General features: G+C 40.1%; 1 protein-coding gene across 1 annotated transcript in view; it reads right to left on the reverse strand.

The window, feature by feature from the left end:
• Positions 1–441: 441 nt before the first annotated feature.
• The window catches only part of Hat1 (histone acetyltransferase 1), a 48,134-nt gene continuing 30,608 nt past the window's right edge, over positions 442–17,967 (reverse strand). Inside the window, exons 9-11 of the mRNA XM_051166262.1 lie at positions 7,253–7,404; positions 1,937–2,053; positions 442–802 (exon numbers count right to left, since the gene is read on the reverse strand). Coding sequence (XP_051022219.1) covers positions 635–802; positions 1,937–2,053; positions 7,253–7,404 — 437 coding nt within the window. The 3' untranslated portion in view covers positions 442–634. The remainder of the gene's footprint in view (positions 803–1,936; positions 2,054–7,252; positions 7,405–17,967) is intronic.

The raw sequence follows: 17,967 nt of genomic DNA on the forward strand, positions 1-17,967 counted from the left end.
GCCAGGTGGGCCCTGTCATCTTCAGCCTATTTTCTGGGGCAAAGATCGTGCTTTTTTGGTTAGGCTGGAAGCTGGCAATCTCCAACAGTCCTCCTGTCTCTGCTCCCCTCGGAGCTGCTGGGTTCATAGGAGTGAGCTAGAGAAACAGTTTCTTCCCTGGGTGCTGATGTCATGGCTGCTGGGTAAGCATTCCTAGTCTCTGAGCCCTCCTTCCAGCTTCTTTTAAGTTTTGTTTCAGACAAGGTCTTACATGGAAACCTATGCTGGCCCTGAACTCCAGGAAATCCTCCTGCTTTAGCCTCAGTGCTGGATTACAAGTGTGCACCACCAAACACAACTAAAATCCAAGGTTTTAGTAAAACCAAAGATTTATCCTAAATCTTTAAGCACCACCCATTACCTTAATATACCACAACCAATCATTTATTATACTATTTAAGAAGAAAGCAGTGGACAGTGGTATTTCACAAGCCATCTTTTATTAATGCAATATATGTTCATAAACTCTAGACAGTATTTTAAAATATACACTCTCTCAAAAGGAAATATTCCACTAAGGAGAACATAGATAACTTTAGGGTCCTCAGAGGTTTCACAGCACAGTGCACAGAAATCTGCAGGTATCCTGGGGGCTTCACTCTTGAGCGAGTCGCTCAATGACACGCCGGTAGTCCTCCACCAGCTCCTGAAATCGCTCTTCCAGTTGCTCATGTTGCACACTTATTTCTATCTGGTTCATCTGATTGGTCAGCTCTTCTGGTCTCAGGCATTTCCTCATCTTGGCAAGATCTCTCTGCTTTTTCTAAGCAGCAATTATTTTTTTAAGACAAAAAACATTTTTGCTTATATAGCTGTTAACTGTATGTTTTAAGCATTAAAAAAAATAATAGCAGGGATAGAGAAATGGCTCAGCAGTTAAAAGCACTCACTGTGCTTAGAGGGGGCCTGGGTTCAAAAGCACCCATATGACAGCTCACAACTGCCTGCAACTCCTATTCAACAGGATCCAATACCTCCACCTGAACACCAGCAGGCTTGTGCATAACCACACCCACCCACATAAAACAAAAGTGATGCCAGATTAACCTCAAATTTACTACTTAACTGAGGATTACCAAGAATTTCTGATCCTCCCGTTTCTACCCGAATGCTTAGATTACAAGTATGCACCACTGCTCACAATTTATGTGGTCCTGGTGAGCAAACCCAGGGCTACACACTTTGCATGCACTCTACCAACTGAGCTACACCCCAACCAGACCCTGAACTCTTGACCCACCCTGACTCCACATCGTAAGTGCTGAAATCACCCAGCTTACAAATCAAGTTTGGTTTTGTTTGTTTTTTCTAGACCATTTCTGTCTGTCCTAGAATTCACTCTGTAGACTAGACTAGCCTCCACCTCCTGAGGGCTGACATTAAAGGCATGTATCGCCACCACCCAGTTCAGTTTTTTTTCCTTTTTCTCTTTTCTTTTTTAAAGTGTGTATCTATGTGAGCACTTGTATTCAAGGATTCCCAAGGATAACCTGGGCTTATCCACTTCCTTTGAGACAAGTCTCTCACTGGCCTAGAGCTCACTAATTAAGCTAGAATGGCCAGCCAGCCACAGGAATCCTCGTCTCCAGTTCCCCTAGGTCTTCTATTATTAAACACATAGCACCTAACAGCATTTTTCCCATGGGTCCTGAAGTTATTATGCTTGCAAGGCTTTACTGACTGAGCCGTTCCCTATCCTTTACAAACCAATGTTTTAAAGAATGTGTAAAGAAGAACTTCTAAAGAGGCTATTAGGAATACACATATAAAAATATCTGACAAATTGAGCAAGCAATGTAAAAAGAACAAGTAAAATCAGTAACTAACACACACACACACACACACACACACACACACACACACACACACGATGCCTAAAGAGTCTTGAAAGTCTTACCTTATAAGGGCTAATTAGTCTTCTTTTAATATCCAGTCTGTAGCTTCTGTATTGTTCAGCATCACTCATGTCAGTTACCAACAGTCGAAGAATTTCATAAACTCGTCTAGCATGTTGCTAAACAAACAAGAAAAATGTGAACACGTTCATATTAAAACCCAACAGTTTTTCTAAAAGAACACAGAACATAGTTTATATCTATAATAGACAAGGAATTATGATGGCTAACAGAAGAGAAATAAAATATAGAAATCAGTAGCCTTGAAGGTAACAAATAACCACTATTATGCGACATGAGGGGAGACAGCCTGGAACGGTGGGGAATGGTTGTAGAGGATTCTTATGAGAATGAAAAGTAAAATCTGATCGCTCTCATTCATAGTCCCTCCCCTTGAGTGCAGCTGGAGATCTAACCCAAGGACTCAAAACCCAAGGGGGCACTGCATGTAAAGTTTTGTACATACACATAGATAGAGCTGCTTGTTACTGCAGGAACATCATTATTTTTAAAAAAGAAAGAAAAGGAAAAGGAGAAGCAACAGGAGGAAGACACTGGTGAAGGAGACGGACACATAGGATTGAAGTAAAGAACAGACTCCAATCTAGTCGCTGTCAAGTTTTTCAACAGGAATAAAAGTGATGTGCACAAATTTGTGTTTCAAGTAAATAATTTTTTAGCTGCACACAAATGGTGCCAAAGTGAGGGTAGAGAGAGCAATTCAACCAGTAGAACCTGCTCAGTGGTGGATCGATCACTAGCCCAGCAGTCCTAAGGGAAAAGGGAGGGTGGAGGCAGAGACAGATGGAGGGGAGAGGGAAAGAGAGCTCCCACAAACAATTAAAAAGTTAAGCTATGAGACTAGGGAAAGTGCTCTTGCAAAAGACCTATGATCAATTCCCAGTATCCACATGGAGGCTAAAAACATCTATAACTCCAGTTTCAGAAAATAAAATGGCCTCTTCTGACCTCTGCAGGCTCCTATATACATGTGGTACACATATGATCAGGTACATATACATACATGCAAAAGGAAAATAAAGAATTTTTTTTAAAGCTAAGCTATTAAATTAGTTGGCCTTTAAAAAACTAAACAATAAACACAGTGAAGACATGAACTAAAACAACACGAATAAGAATACTAAGGGGACAAGCTCTAGAGATGTATAAGGAGTGACTGGGGACAAGGAAATGATTCTATTTGAGGCAGGTGAACATCTAACTCCGGTCTAAAGGTTGAGGATTTCAACAGTATCAGCATATATGTAACAGACCCTAACTATGCTCAGGCACAGATACAAGGGCAGACTGAAGGGCTGAGGTATAAATCCAAGTGCTAATGCATCAACCTAGCCTTCCAGTTCAATCTCCAGATGACAGTGGAGAATGGAAAGAAAAGAAAGAGAAAACGTTTTGAGTTTATTTTGGTAGAGAACTTGGCTATAGCAAGTCTATTTTGACTTTCAGGAAGAGTTTGTGAGTGGAGTCTGAAAAACAGAATACTATCTGGCCAGGCAAATGAAGAAATGCTCCTGATAAAAGGAATACTATTTATATAGGGATAGAGAAGTAAGATTTGGCATACAAATTCAAAGAAGTTCAGCAAAGCCAAGTGCATGCACAAAGTTGGAAGGGAGCTGAAATTAGCAAGGTGTCAGATCCAGACACAATGAGCTCAGCATGCCCTACTTAGCAGTTTCCTTTTTTTGTTATACCATCATTTGTTAAAAAAAATATGTTCATATATACTTTAGAAGCTGAACTATTAATTACTGAATAAATATAGGTTTAACATAGTAAGTAGATATAAATTAGATAGGAAGCCATTAAAGGGCAGAAGACAGATTTATTTCACATTGTATTGTTGAAAGTAATCAGGCTTTTGGCTATAGTAGTGCGTGAAAAGTAAGGGGGAAAAATCTAGATTTGAAGGTTTAAATAAAAGTTCCCAAGTAGGGGGCTGGAGAGATGGCTCAGAGGTTAAGAGCACTACCTGCTCTTCCTGAGGTCCTGAGTTCAATTCCCAGCAACCACATGGTGGCTCACAACCATCTACAATGAGTTCTGGTGCCCTCTTCTGACCTTCAGGTGTAAATGCAGGCAGAACATTGTATACGTAATAAATAAATAAATCTTAACAACAAAAAAAAATTTTTCCCCCCAAGTAGAATGAGAAAAAGACGAATATGAATAAGTCTGAAGAAGAGTTACTTTAAGAAGCATCAGAGGCCAGGCGGTGGTGGTGCACACCTTTAATCCCAGCACTTGGGAGGCAGAGGCAGGTGGATCTCCACGAGTTCGAGGCTAGCCTGGACTAGAGGGAGTTCCAGGACAGCCAGAGAAAACCTGTGTCGAAAAACAAAACAAAAAAAGAAGCAGCATCAGCACCAGAAAGAATAGAAGCTAAGGGGAAGTGCTACAATTAGGGTTAAAATGGTACACAGAATCCAGGAACTGTGCAGCTCTCAAAGCCAAGGTGGCCACCAGTGTCAAATGGCTTGTCCTGATCAAGACCACTCTAAAGCCCATGCATTTTTATAATCCAATTTATAACTAACTTTTTAAAAATTAATTTATTCAGATTATAATCCAATTGTTATCCTCTTACTTGTATTCTCCCATTCTTCCCTCCCTCCCTCTTTCGCCCTATTCCCCTCCCCTAGGTCTGTGACAGAAGGGGACCTCCTCCCCTACCATATGGTATAGCCTATCAAGTCTCATCTTGGTAGCTTGCCTATTCTTTGAGTGCCACCAGGGCTCCCCACCACGGGGAAGTGGTCAAATATGGGGCACCAGAGTTAATGTTAAGAGTTAGTCCCCACTCTCCACACAACTGTGGATAACATCCTGACCATTGGCTAGATCTGAGTAGAGGTTCAATTTTATTGCATGTATTATCCTTACTTGGTGCAGTAGTTTGAGCAGACCCCTCTGGGTCCAGATCCGCCCATCATGATGTTCTTGTGGGTTTCCAGGACCCCCTGGACCTTTCTATTTCCCCATTCTCCCATACTTCTCTCACCTAGAGTCCCAATAGGAGGTCCCCGCATCTATCCCAATCTCCTGGTAAGTGAAGACTTTCATGGGACATGCCTTTTGGGCTAGTGTTCAATTATAAGTGAGTATATACCATGTGAGTCTTTCTGGGTCTGGGTTAACTCACTCAGTATGGTCATTTCTAGTTCCATCCATTTGCCCACAAATTCATACCCACTCTTAAGAATCTCTATTAAAGGCTATCTTGACAAATTAGTTTTTATTAAAGGCAAATTAGAAAAGAAGTGTAAAAGCTGAATGCATCAAGTAGGAAATTTCGCTGAACACTGGTGGCACACACCTTAAACCCATCACTTGGGAGGCAGAGGCAAGTGAAGTCTCTTATAAGTCTAAGGATAGCCAGGGGTACACAGAGAAACCCTGTTGTAGTGAAAGTTTTGGTTTCTTTAAAAAAACAAAAAACAAAACAAAACAAAACTTCTGGGGCTGGAGAGATGGCTTAGAGGTTAAGAGCACTGACTGCTCTTCTAGAGGTTCTGAGTTCAATTCCCAGCAACCACATGGTGGCTCACAACCGTCTATATATGTAACCTGATGCCTTCTTCTGGCCTCAGGTGTACATGTAGACCACTGTATAAATAATAAATAAATCTTTAAAAAACAAAACAAAAAAACAAAACAAAACAAAAAACTCCTTAACGGTTGGAGAGATGGCTCAGAGGTTAAGAGCACTGTCTGTTCTTCTAGAGGTCCTGAGTTCAATTCCCAGCAACCACATGGTGGCTCACAGCCATCTATGAGATCTGATGCTCCCTTCTGGCCTGCAGGCAAAACACTATATACATAATAAATACATTAAAAAAAACCAAAACAACAACAACAACAACAACCCCGCTTGACACCAGGTGACCATGATTTGCCACTTGCACTAGCAGGGGTGTTTTGCCAACTGCAAATAGTTTTAATTCTGGAAACTCTGAAGAGGGTATAAATGGGAGAGCCCAAAGGTGGCTATTGCTACCTTTGTTGCTGCCCCGGCTGCTGCTGCATATGCTATTGCTAGATTGCTGGACTGCTAGGTATTTCTGACAAGGAACACTGGACTTGCCCCCAAGGAACTCAATACCTTAATCTGCAAGAAGTAGCCTGTAGAAGTCTATGCCTCCTTTCCCCTCTAACATTCTTTCTCTCCTACTTAGTGTTGGGGGGTTGGAAGGGAGGTAGACGTATAAGAACCTAAATAAAACGATTTTTAAAAAAATAGGCAAACACCCTTCTTGAGAAAACAAGCAAACATAAAAAGAAATCAAAAGTTAAACTTTTTAAACTTTTTATTTATTTATACACACACACACACACACACACACACACACACACACACACACAAACTACATACATACAGTGTTTTGTGTGCATCTGTGCCTACACACCAGAAGAGGGCACCAGATCTCATAGATGCTTGTGAGCTACCATGTGGTTGCTGGGAATTGAACTCAGGACCTCTGGAAGAACAGACAGTGCTCTTAACCTCTAAGCAGTCTCTCCAGCCCTACATATTTTCTTAGACCTTCCTATGTCTACAGGAATAGAACCACCTTACAGCTTAGTGTTACAGGGCTGGAAAGATAATTCAGAAGTTAAGTGCACTGGCTGCTCTTCTAGAAGACCTAGGTTCCATTCTCAGCACCTATGCGGTGGCTCACAGCTATAACTCCAGTTCCAAGAGATCAGATGTTTTCTGTTGTCCTCAGGTACCAGGCACACACACAGTGCATAGACATACATGCAGGTAAAATATCCATATACATAATATAAATCTACACCCCCTAAAGCTTTATTTTAAAAAGATTATACTGCATTTCCTTATGGGGTGGTGGTGGTGGTGGTGGTACAACACTCATGCCAAGTAGCATGTTAGAGATCAGAGGACAACTTTCTGAAGTTGGCTTTCTCCTGGGGATTGAACTCAAGTCATTAGGCTTAGCAGCAAACAACCCACTAAGCCATTCTGACAGGACAGTTTATTTTTTTCACTCATCTTTGATCTGCTTATTATTACTTAGTACAACATAAAATACATTCGCTTCTCACTCTGTCAATAAGGAAAGTGAGCACAAACAGTGTAATATGTATTCCCTTGCTATTCTGCCAATAAGGAAAATGAGGTATGAAGCCATAATCTAAACTGCTCTAGATGACAGAACCAAGTTCTTAAACCTGGAAATCTGACTTAATGTCCTTACCATAATTAAGTATTTTTATAAAAAGTAATTAAATCTTTTCCTCCTACAAAATAAAAATAATAAAAATAATAAAAATACCTTATTTATTTTGAACTTCTGCTGTGCTTGTATCGCCATATCTTCATTGAATCCTTGCATTAAACTTTCCCGGGAGAAACAGGGCAAATCTTGACAAAGCTTCACAAGCACAAAGTCTCTCAGTTTCACATAGCTTTTGGATGGATCTTCCGCTAGTGAAATGAAAAACAACACTGTCCTTACCCAACACAATTCCACTATCATTTGTAATCTCAGTAACATGGCAACAAGGTAAAATTCTGAAAATTATATAGCCAAAAATTATAATATTAAAGATCACTCCTGATAACTACTATACCAAATAAAATGTTAGCAAAGGCATTTGATAAAGACTATTGATGAAATGAATACTGCTCATTTTGCATTTGACTGGAATGTTGCCATAGGCATCTCATTTTAGCTGTAACCAATTTGGCCATATAAGTGAAATAATCAGGTTTAGACAACAATTTCAAATGCATTCACTTTTTGGTAGCTAGGAATTCCAAGTGTTGGAGGAGGGTCTTGTTCACTGTGTCTCAGTTGTTGCTTTCAGTGCCCTGAGATCTGGTTACCACCCTGCCATGGGCATTGTCATGAATGTTGAACTGCCTCCTTATCTGTGATATAAGGAATGCTCCCCAATTATGCCTGATTGGTTAATAAAGTTGCTGACAGCCTGGACTGTGAAGCTAAGGTTCCCAGGTTTGGAGTCTCAGGAGGACCACAAGGAGATGAGACAGAAGGTCACCATGTGGCCAAAAGCAGCTTGCTCTGAGGACTGGCCTGATGAAGGAAAAGAGGCCCAAATGGAACATGGACAAGTATTTGCAATTCTGGATGGAAAGCAGACAAGGTAGCTTAGAGGGTGTGTCTGCCCAGCTCTAGCACTTTAAGACTTATTATAAACCTAACAAGTTTCTGTGTCTTTTATTTGGAAAATGGATGGTTTATGAATAACTGCTACCATAATAATTTCCTATATAAATTAATATATGCAGAATAACTCATTTTATATCCAAGGTCAATTATAACTTACTTTTAAAAGACTTATTTATTGCTTGAGAGTTTCATACCTGCATATAATGTGTTTGATCACACACATCCCTTTTATTCTCCCCTCCAATTCTTCCCATATTCCCCAAATGTAGTAACTTCTTTAATCCAACAGCTTTTCTGGTCCTCCATAATAACTCTTAGAAAATATAAGGGAAATGATTTTGACCCTTCCTTCATCATTTATGAAGATCACAGGTCTTCTTTTATGTTTCCCTATAGGGTAACTACATTAGATTAAGTAACAATCCAGTTAACATTAAAGCAAGATGGGTAGAAATAATTCTGACCAGGGTTGTATTATTCATAGATGTAGAAAAATGGGGAAGTTATTCCATTTCTGTGTCCCCACTTCTTTATGAGTTGAAAAGCTAAAATAACGAATGCCAGGCTGAAGAGACGGTGGGAAGCCTGGCAACCTGAGTTCAATTCTTAGAATCCACTAAAGGCTAAGACAAGCAGCTCCACAGAGTTTCTGACTTCAACACATGTCCATGTACACACACAAGTGATGAGTAATTTAAAAAGTACGAGTATTTGCTTCCTTGAATGTCTATGTACGATTTGTGCCTGTGCCCAAAGAGGCCATTAGAACCCCTAGAACTTGAGTTGCCACTTTGTGGGTGCTGGGAATTGAACCTAGGTCCTCTGGAAGAACAGTCAATCAGTCAATGCTCTTTACTGCTGAGCCAGCTCTCCAGCCTTTCACAAGACTTTCTGCTGTTAATATCACTTCAAAGCTACAATTTAACAGTATAGCACAAGCAATTTAACAGAATAGCACAGGCATAAGGACAGATAGCTTGATAAAAATGGAGAATCCAAAGAAAACCTATATATTATGGTCATTTTCTGACAAAGTTGCCAAGACAATTCAATACAGGAAGTCTTTTCATCAAATGGGGGTTGGAAAATGGGGTCTCTACAAGCAAAAGAGTAAAGCTGGAGTTTCATTTCCTCAAACCAAACACTTAACAGGTAAAAAAACATAGAACTCTTAAAAACAAGCATGCACATAAACCTTCCTTACTTTTGCTTAGGTAATGATTCTTTATAGGAACAAAAGCCCAAGTGGAAATAAGCTGCACTGCCAGGTGAGGTGCCTCCCAGCACTCAGGAGGCAGAAGCAGGTGATCGCTGTGAGTTCCAGGCCAGCCCAGTCTACAAAATGAGTCCAGGCCACATAGAGAAACCTGAAAAAAGAAGAAGAAGAAGAAGAAGAAGAAGAAGAAGAAGAAAGAAGAAGAAGAAGAAGAAGAAGAAGAAGAAGAAGAAGAAGAGAAAGAAGAAGAAGAAGTAGAAGCAGTAGCAGTAGTAGAAGAAGCAGCTGCATTTTAGCACACCTTACCATTGTGTTTCAAACAAAAACAAGCTAGTCATGGTTGCTGACAAGCAGATCTCTGTGAGTTCAAGGCCAGTCTGGTCTACACAAAGAGAGCTCCAGGACAGCTAAGGCTATGACAGAGAGAAACCCTGTTTCAACCCAAAAAGGAGAGAGAGAGAGAGAGAGAGAGAGAGAGACAGACAGACAGACAGACAGACAGACAGAGAGACAGAGACAGAGAAGAAAACAAAGACAGCTGGGCACAGTGGTGCATGCCTATAATCCCAACACTCTGGGAGGCAAAGGCAGGCAGATCTCTGAGTTTGAGGACAGCCTGCTCTACAAAGTGAATCCAGGACAGCCAAGCCTCTGTCTCAAAAACAAACAAACAAACAAACAAACAAACAAACAAACCCAGAAAAGACAAGATCCTCAAAACACATGGGATAAATACCATATGTTCAGACTATTAAAGCATTTACTTATTTGTTTCTCTCTCTCTTTCTTTTTTTCTAGGCAGGGTTTCTCTATGTAGCCTTGGTTTCCCTGGACTAGCTTTGTAGACCAGACTGGGCTTAAACACAAAGATCAGCCTGCCTCTGCCTCCCTGAGTGCTGGGATTACAGGCCTGTGACACCCCTACCATGCTAAAGTTTTTATTATTAAGTAAAAGGCAAGTCTTCTATAAAAATGTGTACAGGACCAAAATAGTTATTTATCAAGAAGACCCATAAATGGAATATAAGCACATGGAAAGACACACACATCACTAGCCACAGGGGAATACAAATCACAACAATGAGATATTATTTCATATCTACCAGGATAAACAGAACTAAAAAGGCAATACCAAATCTCATGATGTGCAGACACTAAAACTGGAAAACACTGCAGTCACTTTGGAACACAAGCCAGTGACACAGTTATTAGGTTTTTCACAATTTCCATAATTAGATATATAAAACAGAAGCCCATATAAAGACATGCACACTTGCCAGGCATGGTGAAACACACCTTTAATCCCAGCACTGCCAGCCCAGCCAGCACTTCACAGTGAGACTGTCTCAAAATGGCAACAAAAAAACTTGGACTCAAACGTTCGGACTATTCCTAAGAGCCAAAAATTGGAAAAACCGAATGCCCCAGCTGATGAATAAAATGTAATATCCAAACAGTGGAATATTACTTGGTAATAAAAAAGAAATTAAGTATAGACATACTGTCATATCACAGGAAATTAAATGAATGAATTATATGGTGTGTTGATAAGGCTTATAAAGGTTTAAGATGGGGTCAATCTATATTCATTCAATCTACAGGTACAGAGTATCTTACTCATGCCTGTGGCACTTGGTTATTAACATCACAGCCATGTAATTAATAGGTAAATATTATCTGACTATGGCTTTAAAGCAATAACTGAAATCTCATCAATGCCTTAGTCTGAAGATAAAAATGAGGGAAGTGTGGTGGTCCACTGTTGCAGCCTCTCTTACTCTTTGGAGTTTTCTCACTTTAATCCCTAATATTCTACATCTGAAGCATCTCCTTAGTCCTTTTTTTCTTTTTTGGTTTTCTAAGACAGGGTCTCTCTGTGTAGCCTTGGCTGTCCTGGTGTCCTGGACTCCCTTTATAGACCAAGCTGGCCTTGAACTCACAGTGATCTGCCTGCCTTTGCCTCCAGAGTGCTGGGATTAAAGGCGTGTGCTACCACGCCCAGCTCTCAGTCCTCTTTTGAGAAAATTATTTTCAGTAGTTGGCTCTGAGTTGGCTCTGGAGATTATATTTACTTTATAACTGCAGTATATTTCAGATTAATGCTGAATTCTGTCTGGGTTCCCCCCTAACCCCCAGACAGGGTTTCTCTGTATAGCCTTGGCTGTCCTGGACTTGCTTTGTAGACCAGGCTGGCCTCGAATGCACAGAGATCCACCTGTCTCTGCCTCTTGAGTGCTGGGATTAAAGATGTGCACCACCAGTTTTCCGAAAGATGGATCAGTGGTTAAGAGCACTGTTTGCCCTTTCGAAAGACCCAGGTTCAATTCCCAGCACCCACATGGCAGCTCACAACTGTCTGTAACTCCAGTTCCAAGTGATCTGAAACCCCACGCCAATGCACATAAAATAAAATTAAATAAATTGGAGAGAAAAAAAAAAAAAAACCGAGATGGGGGGCGGGACTTGACTGTTAAAAAGATAAAATAAAAATAGCACAAAGAGGAGAAAAAAAATTAATACTGAATTCTGGAATGAACCAGTCTTTCTCTTCTTCTTTGTGCTATTGCTGTTTTATCTTTGTAACAGTCAAGTTTTCTTTTCCTTTGTTTGATTTGCTTGTTGAGGCAGGGTCTCTCTATGCGGCCCAAACTGTCCTCAAAGTTATGATCCTTCTGTGTCAACCTCCTGAGTGCTGGGATTATAGGCACCCATCATAGAGACTGGTTAGCTCTTAATCTGTTCACATAAATCTGCAGTGCTAGAGTTTTTTTGGTCTAAAGAATTTCCCTAGTGCTTCTTATAAACCATATCTGCTAGCAATAGACTTCCTTAGTCTTTACTCTGTAATCTTGCTGAATATAGAAATTTTACACAAGTGCTCACCCTATTTGTATGTTTCTGATACTACAGTACTTGGATTAACTGAGGACTGGGAGCTGAGTAATCTCTTTATAACCTTAACATTACAGCAAGAAAGTGTGGACCATGACAGGCACTTAACAGAAGACAGATTCCAAGTCTGACCATGGGCACCTATATTATTCATTCATACTGATGAAACACATAGGTACTATCTGCTCCTATTTATAGTCAGACTTTTATTGGAAGATTCTTCGCTACATAATAAAGCAAGATAAGCAAATACATAATACAGCTAAAGACAAAGATATGTGGTTGATATGACTATATATAGAACATACTAACCCAAAACCATCACTACTAATGAACAAGTTAAGTGCAGAAGGGATGCAGAATATAGGACTAATTTACAGAACAATTAAGCTATGAGTGATGGTGCAAACCTCTAGGCCAACAGTTGGGAGGTGTAGGCAGGATGAGCATAAATTCAAAGTCATCCTTCACTACAAACCAAGTTTGCTCTGGATTATGAAAGAACCTGTCTCAAAATACAAAAACAAACAACCTAACCTATTTACAGTAACATTAAAAAGAAGAAACTATCTATAATATATTTTTAAAAAGCAGTACAAAGCCGGGCGTGGTGGCCCATGCCTTTAATCCTAGTACTTGGGAGGCAGAGGCAGGTGGATCGCTATGAGTTCGAGGCCAGCCTGGTCTACAAAGTGAGTCCAGCCGGGCGTGGTGGTGCACGCCTTTAATCCCAGCACTCGGGAGGCAGAGGCAGGCGGATCGCTGTGAGTTCGAGGCCAGCCTGGTCTACAAAGTGAGTCCAGGATGGCCAAGGCTACACAGAGAAACCCTGTCTCGAAAAAAAAAAAAAAAAAAAAAAAGTGAGTCCAGGACAGCCAAGGCTACACAAAGAAACCTTGTCTCGAAAAACCAATAAAATAAAATAAAATAAAATAAAAAGCAGTTTTACAAAACTTCCAAGAAATACTTGGTGTAGGGCACTGGTTATTGGAACCTGGGCTTTGTGAATGAAACATGCTTGGTTATTGCACTACACCCACAACCTGCCCAAAAGAAATGTTAAAAACTCCAAATAAATAAATGTTTCATGACTCAACATTAAAATGGCCATTCTCTTCAAATTGGTTATTCAATGCAAACTTTACTAAAACTCACTAGAATACACCTAGCTGAGCATGGCGGTGCACACCTTTAATACCAGCACTCAGGAGGCAGAGGCAGGCAGATATCTGTGAGTTAGAGGCTACTCTGTGTCTACAAAGTGAGTCTAGGACAGCCAGGGCTACATGGAGAAGAAAACCTGTCTCGAAAAAACCCAAACCCAAACTTTACACCTAAAGGAAAAGCGGGGGGGGGGGGGGGGGGGGGGAGGCGGCGGCGCAAAGGTGGGTAGTACACAAGCTCCAAGGAAACCAAGGCACAAATCCAGGTTGATGAAACAAAAAATAAAAAAATTTTTTAATTTATGTGTTTGGCCTGCATGTGTGTCTATGTATCGTGTTCATGTCTGGTGCCATCAGAGGCCAGAAGAGAGCATTAAAACGTCTAAAACTGGACAGCAAAGACTACATAGAGAAACCCTGTCTCAAAAAAACAAAGGGCTGGAGAGATGGCTCAGAGGTTAAGGGTACTGACTGCTCCTCCAGAGGCCCTGAGATCAATTCCCAGCAACCACATGGTGGCTCACAGCCATCTATAATGTGATCTGTTGCCCTCTTCTGGCCTGCAGGTGTGCATGTAGGTAGAGTACTATATACATGATAATAAATCTTAAAAAAGAAAAGAAAAAAACTATTAAAAAAATCAGCTTAGAGAATTAAGTGTTCTATATGTTAAAAAGCCTCTCTGAGGCTGGAGAGATGGCTTAGAGGTTAAGATAAGAGCATGGTCTTCTTTTCTAGAGGTCCTGAGTTCACTTCCCAGCAACCACATGGTGGCTCACAACCATCTGTATGAGATCTGGTGTCCTCTGGTATGCAGGTTACATGCAGACAGAACACTGTACACATAATAAATAAATCTTTGGGGGGGGGGAAGCCTCTTTGTACTAATGACATACATTGTTTAAAATATTTTTTTTTTTAAATGAAATAAGACAAACCACCTAAGTATACTAAAAATCCACATTAACATTAAAAATCTGTCTCAGAACATGGAGCTTTAAAGAACAAATGTATTAATATACCATTGGTAAATTAATAATGCTGATATATACACTCTAGCCAGAATCAATTTCTACTGTACAATGAAACACATTGTTGATTCTATCTATATTGAGAAGTACTCAAACGCTATCCATCTAGAATCCGGCAGCCTCAAAAGAAAGAGTGCATATAATAAGTTTTACTGTCTGCCAATAAAACTGCAGCTAAAAAAAAACCAAAGTGGGTGGTGGCACACGCCTTTAATCCCAGCACTTGGGAGGCAGGAGCAGGCGGATCACTGTGAGTTGGAGGCCAGCCTGGTCTACAAAGTGAGTCCAGGACAGCCAAGACTACATATATAGAGACCCTGTCTTGAAAAACAAAAGCAACAACAACAACAACAACAAAAAACACCCAAAGTGGATGGAAACTAAATTCCAAACATATATCCACTGAGGATAGAACCTAAGCTACTAATGATTAAATATTATTTCTGCCTATATGTCAAGGAAGCAAAGGCCACCTCAGTGCTAACAGCTTGGATTTCTAAGGGAGATCCAAAGCCTACAGAGGAGCCATTAAATTAAATACACATAAAATATTGGAGAAATAGACAACCAAATGACCAGGGTACAAAATTCAGTAAGTTTTTTTTAAATGGTCTTAAGGACTGAGTATGAAGTCTAAGAGAAATATATTAATGAGAGCAGTTAATGAAGCATTCTTAACATTTTGCAATGCCAAGAAATATTAGCGCTGAAAATAAAGGTCGATGCTCAGTTGTCAAATTCAGATGTCCTTTTAGCATGTTTAGCCTTTCTCTTTAAAGACTTCAGTTTCTAAGGAATCATAGCAATGAATAAAGGGTACTATTATTAATGACTCTTCACTGGATTTAAGAAAGAAAATTCTTTATCTGCTAATTGGTGCTAAGTATCAAGGACTTTATTGGCTAGAATAGACAGAAAAAAGTAGTTAAGAGGCTTCACAGAAACAACCCCTGCTGGCACATTACCCACTAGAGCAGACAAAGACTACTTATGTGAACTCCAGATTAAAATCACCAAAAATGTCCCCTCATGTAACACCAAGCCCAAGCTGTCAGTGAACAGAGGCTGGCAATTTCTGCTCAGCTCAAACCAGTGATACCGCTGGCTGTACTGTCTTGATAATATTAGAGGTCACAAAAGGTAGTGATGGTGTGTATCCATTTATAACTTCTGATAGAAAGTAAGCTGAGTAACTGCTTTTTATCTCTGAAGTTTCATCTCCTTTTAACAGCAGTGAGTCAGAGGAAAAAAAATAATTTAGTACTATAAATGCGGAGCTCCCTTTTTTAAATGCTGAGCTGGGTTATAGCTCAGTGGTATGTTTGCCTAGCATGTACAAGGAAGGCCCTGGGTTTGATTCTTAGCACAGCACAAACAAAACAAAAACCCCAACATGCTTTCCCTCTAGTTTATTAATTTAAAGCATTTAAAGAGTACCCAGCATTAATTTTCCCATAAAACAGAATTCTTTAGACCACAGCGAAGGAAAAAGGTAAGTAGTTCTTACTATAAGACCATTCACCAAAAAAAAAAAAAAAAAAAAAAAAAAAAAAAAAAAAAAAAAAAAAAAAAAAAAAGCCATTTACTATTCTGACAGCTCTATTTTTTTCTTCTTCAGTAAGCAAAATCAGCATACTATATGAAAAGAGAATTTGCCCATTAGCATATTTTATAAGCTCGCCAGTACCATAGTCGTAATCTTTTGTTGTTTCTTTAAACAATTTCACAAAATTTTGAAAAAAAAATTTTTTTAAACAAGTTACCATTTTAGTTCATATTAAAATATTATTTTTAGAAATAAACCTGTGTTTAAGCCAGTTGTGATGGTATAGGTAGGTCTTTAATCTCAGCACCTGAGGCTGAGGTAGGAGGCAGTAAAATTCCAAGGCTTTTCAGGCTTATAAGCTGGAGGCCAATCTGGGTAACAAAACAATTAGTTCAAAATATATATACTCAAATTCTTTGATTTACTTATTTTTGAGGCACTGGAGATCAAATCCCCCCGGCCTCTTGCATCCCTAGATCTCTACTCTACCACAGCTCCATTCAAGCCTTGTAAAATAAATGTTCATATGTAACTTGGTATGAATATCTGGTACAGCTTTAGCTGAAATATGTGGGACCAAAAATGTTTCAGAGTTTTGAGGATATTTTCTTGTTGTTTTGGAGTATGTTTACAGGCTTTACCAGCTGGAATCCTTAACTTGAAAATCTAAAAAATATCATGTTGGTAAACCAAACAAAAAGCTTGGGAAAGGAGGCGGAGGCGGGGAGGGGGCAGAAACCAGTGGCCAAGGAGCTTACTACTCTTCCAACCAAGTTCACCCCAGCACTCACGTCAAACACTCACAACCACCTCTAAACTCTAGTTCGGGGGATCCAATGGCCTTTTCGGGCCTTTCTGGACACACACACACACTAAAACAGTACTGAATCTTGGTTTCAGATTGAGGATGCTCAACTCTATACACTAATCATAAGGAAAAAGTGACTTCCAGGATTTTAATTTTTGTCTTTTTTTTTTTTTTTTTTTTTTGGTTTTTCGAGACAGGGTTTCTCCGTGTAGCCTTGGCCATCCTGGACTCACTTTGTAGACCAGGCTGGCTTCGAACTCACAGCGATCCGCCTGCCTCTGCCTCCCGAGTGCTGGGATTAAAGGCGTGCGCCACCACGCCCGGCTAATTTTTGTCTTATTTTGAGACAGTCTCCCTATGTAGTCCAGGTTGGTCTCAAACTCTCAATCCCCTTCTCAGCCTCTTGAGTGCTGGGATTATAGGTATATGTGCCGCCACACCTGGCAGTGACTTTAAGTTTAATTAGCAACTTTATTAACAAATCTGAACAGTTTACTCCAGGTAAGAAAATGACATTCATGTTCTTTGCACACTGTGTTTTGGCAGTTTAGTCCATACTAAGAAAACAACCTAGACTTAGTTATCCAATGATGTCTTCTTTTGGCTTTATTATTCATTTTGTTTTTAGAGACAAGGCTTCTCTATATAGTCCTGGTTGTCCTGGAACTCACTCTGTAGACCAGGCTGGCCTCAAATTCCAAGATCCACCTGCCTCTGCCTCCCAGGTGCTGGGTTAAGGGCATATGCACACCACTGCTTGGTGGGATATTTATTTTGGTTTTAAAGACAGTTTCACTGTTCAGCCCAGGCTTCCCCAGAACTGACCAGTAATACCATGCTGGCTTAAAACTCACAGCAATCCTCCCACCTCAGCTACTCCAGGGCTGAGACTGCAGGCATGAATGACCACACTCCACAGATCCTTCCTATTTCTAAAAGCTGGTTTCCTTCGTTCTAAGCATTTGTTTCATACTACTACTTCCATGGCTAATTCACGCTGGAAGATGTTTCCCAAGAGAAAAGGTGTTTCCACAGAGTACACTTCATTATAAAAATATAAAACACACTTTAGAAAATATGTCTTCTGGGCTGGAGAGATAGGTAAGCAGTTAAGTATGCACACTGCTTTGCAGAGGACCTAAGTTCGGTTCCCAGGACCCAAGTCAGGAAGTAACAACCTTTTATTAATTCCACCCAC

Source organism: Acomys russatus, chromosome 24 (assembly GCF_903995435.1).
Source record: "Acomys russatus chromosome 24, mAcoRus1.1, whole genome shotgun sequence".
In the NCBI taxonomy this organism is placed as follows: domain Eukaryota; kingdom Metazoa; phylum Chordata; class Mammalia; order Rodentia; family Muridae; genus Acomys; species Acomys russatus.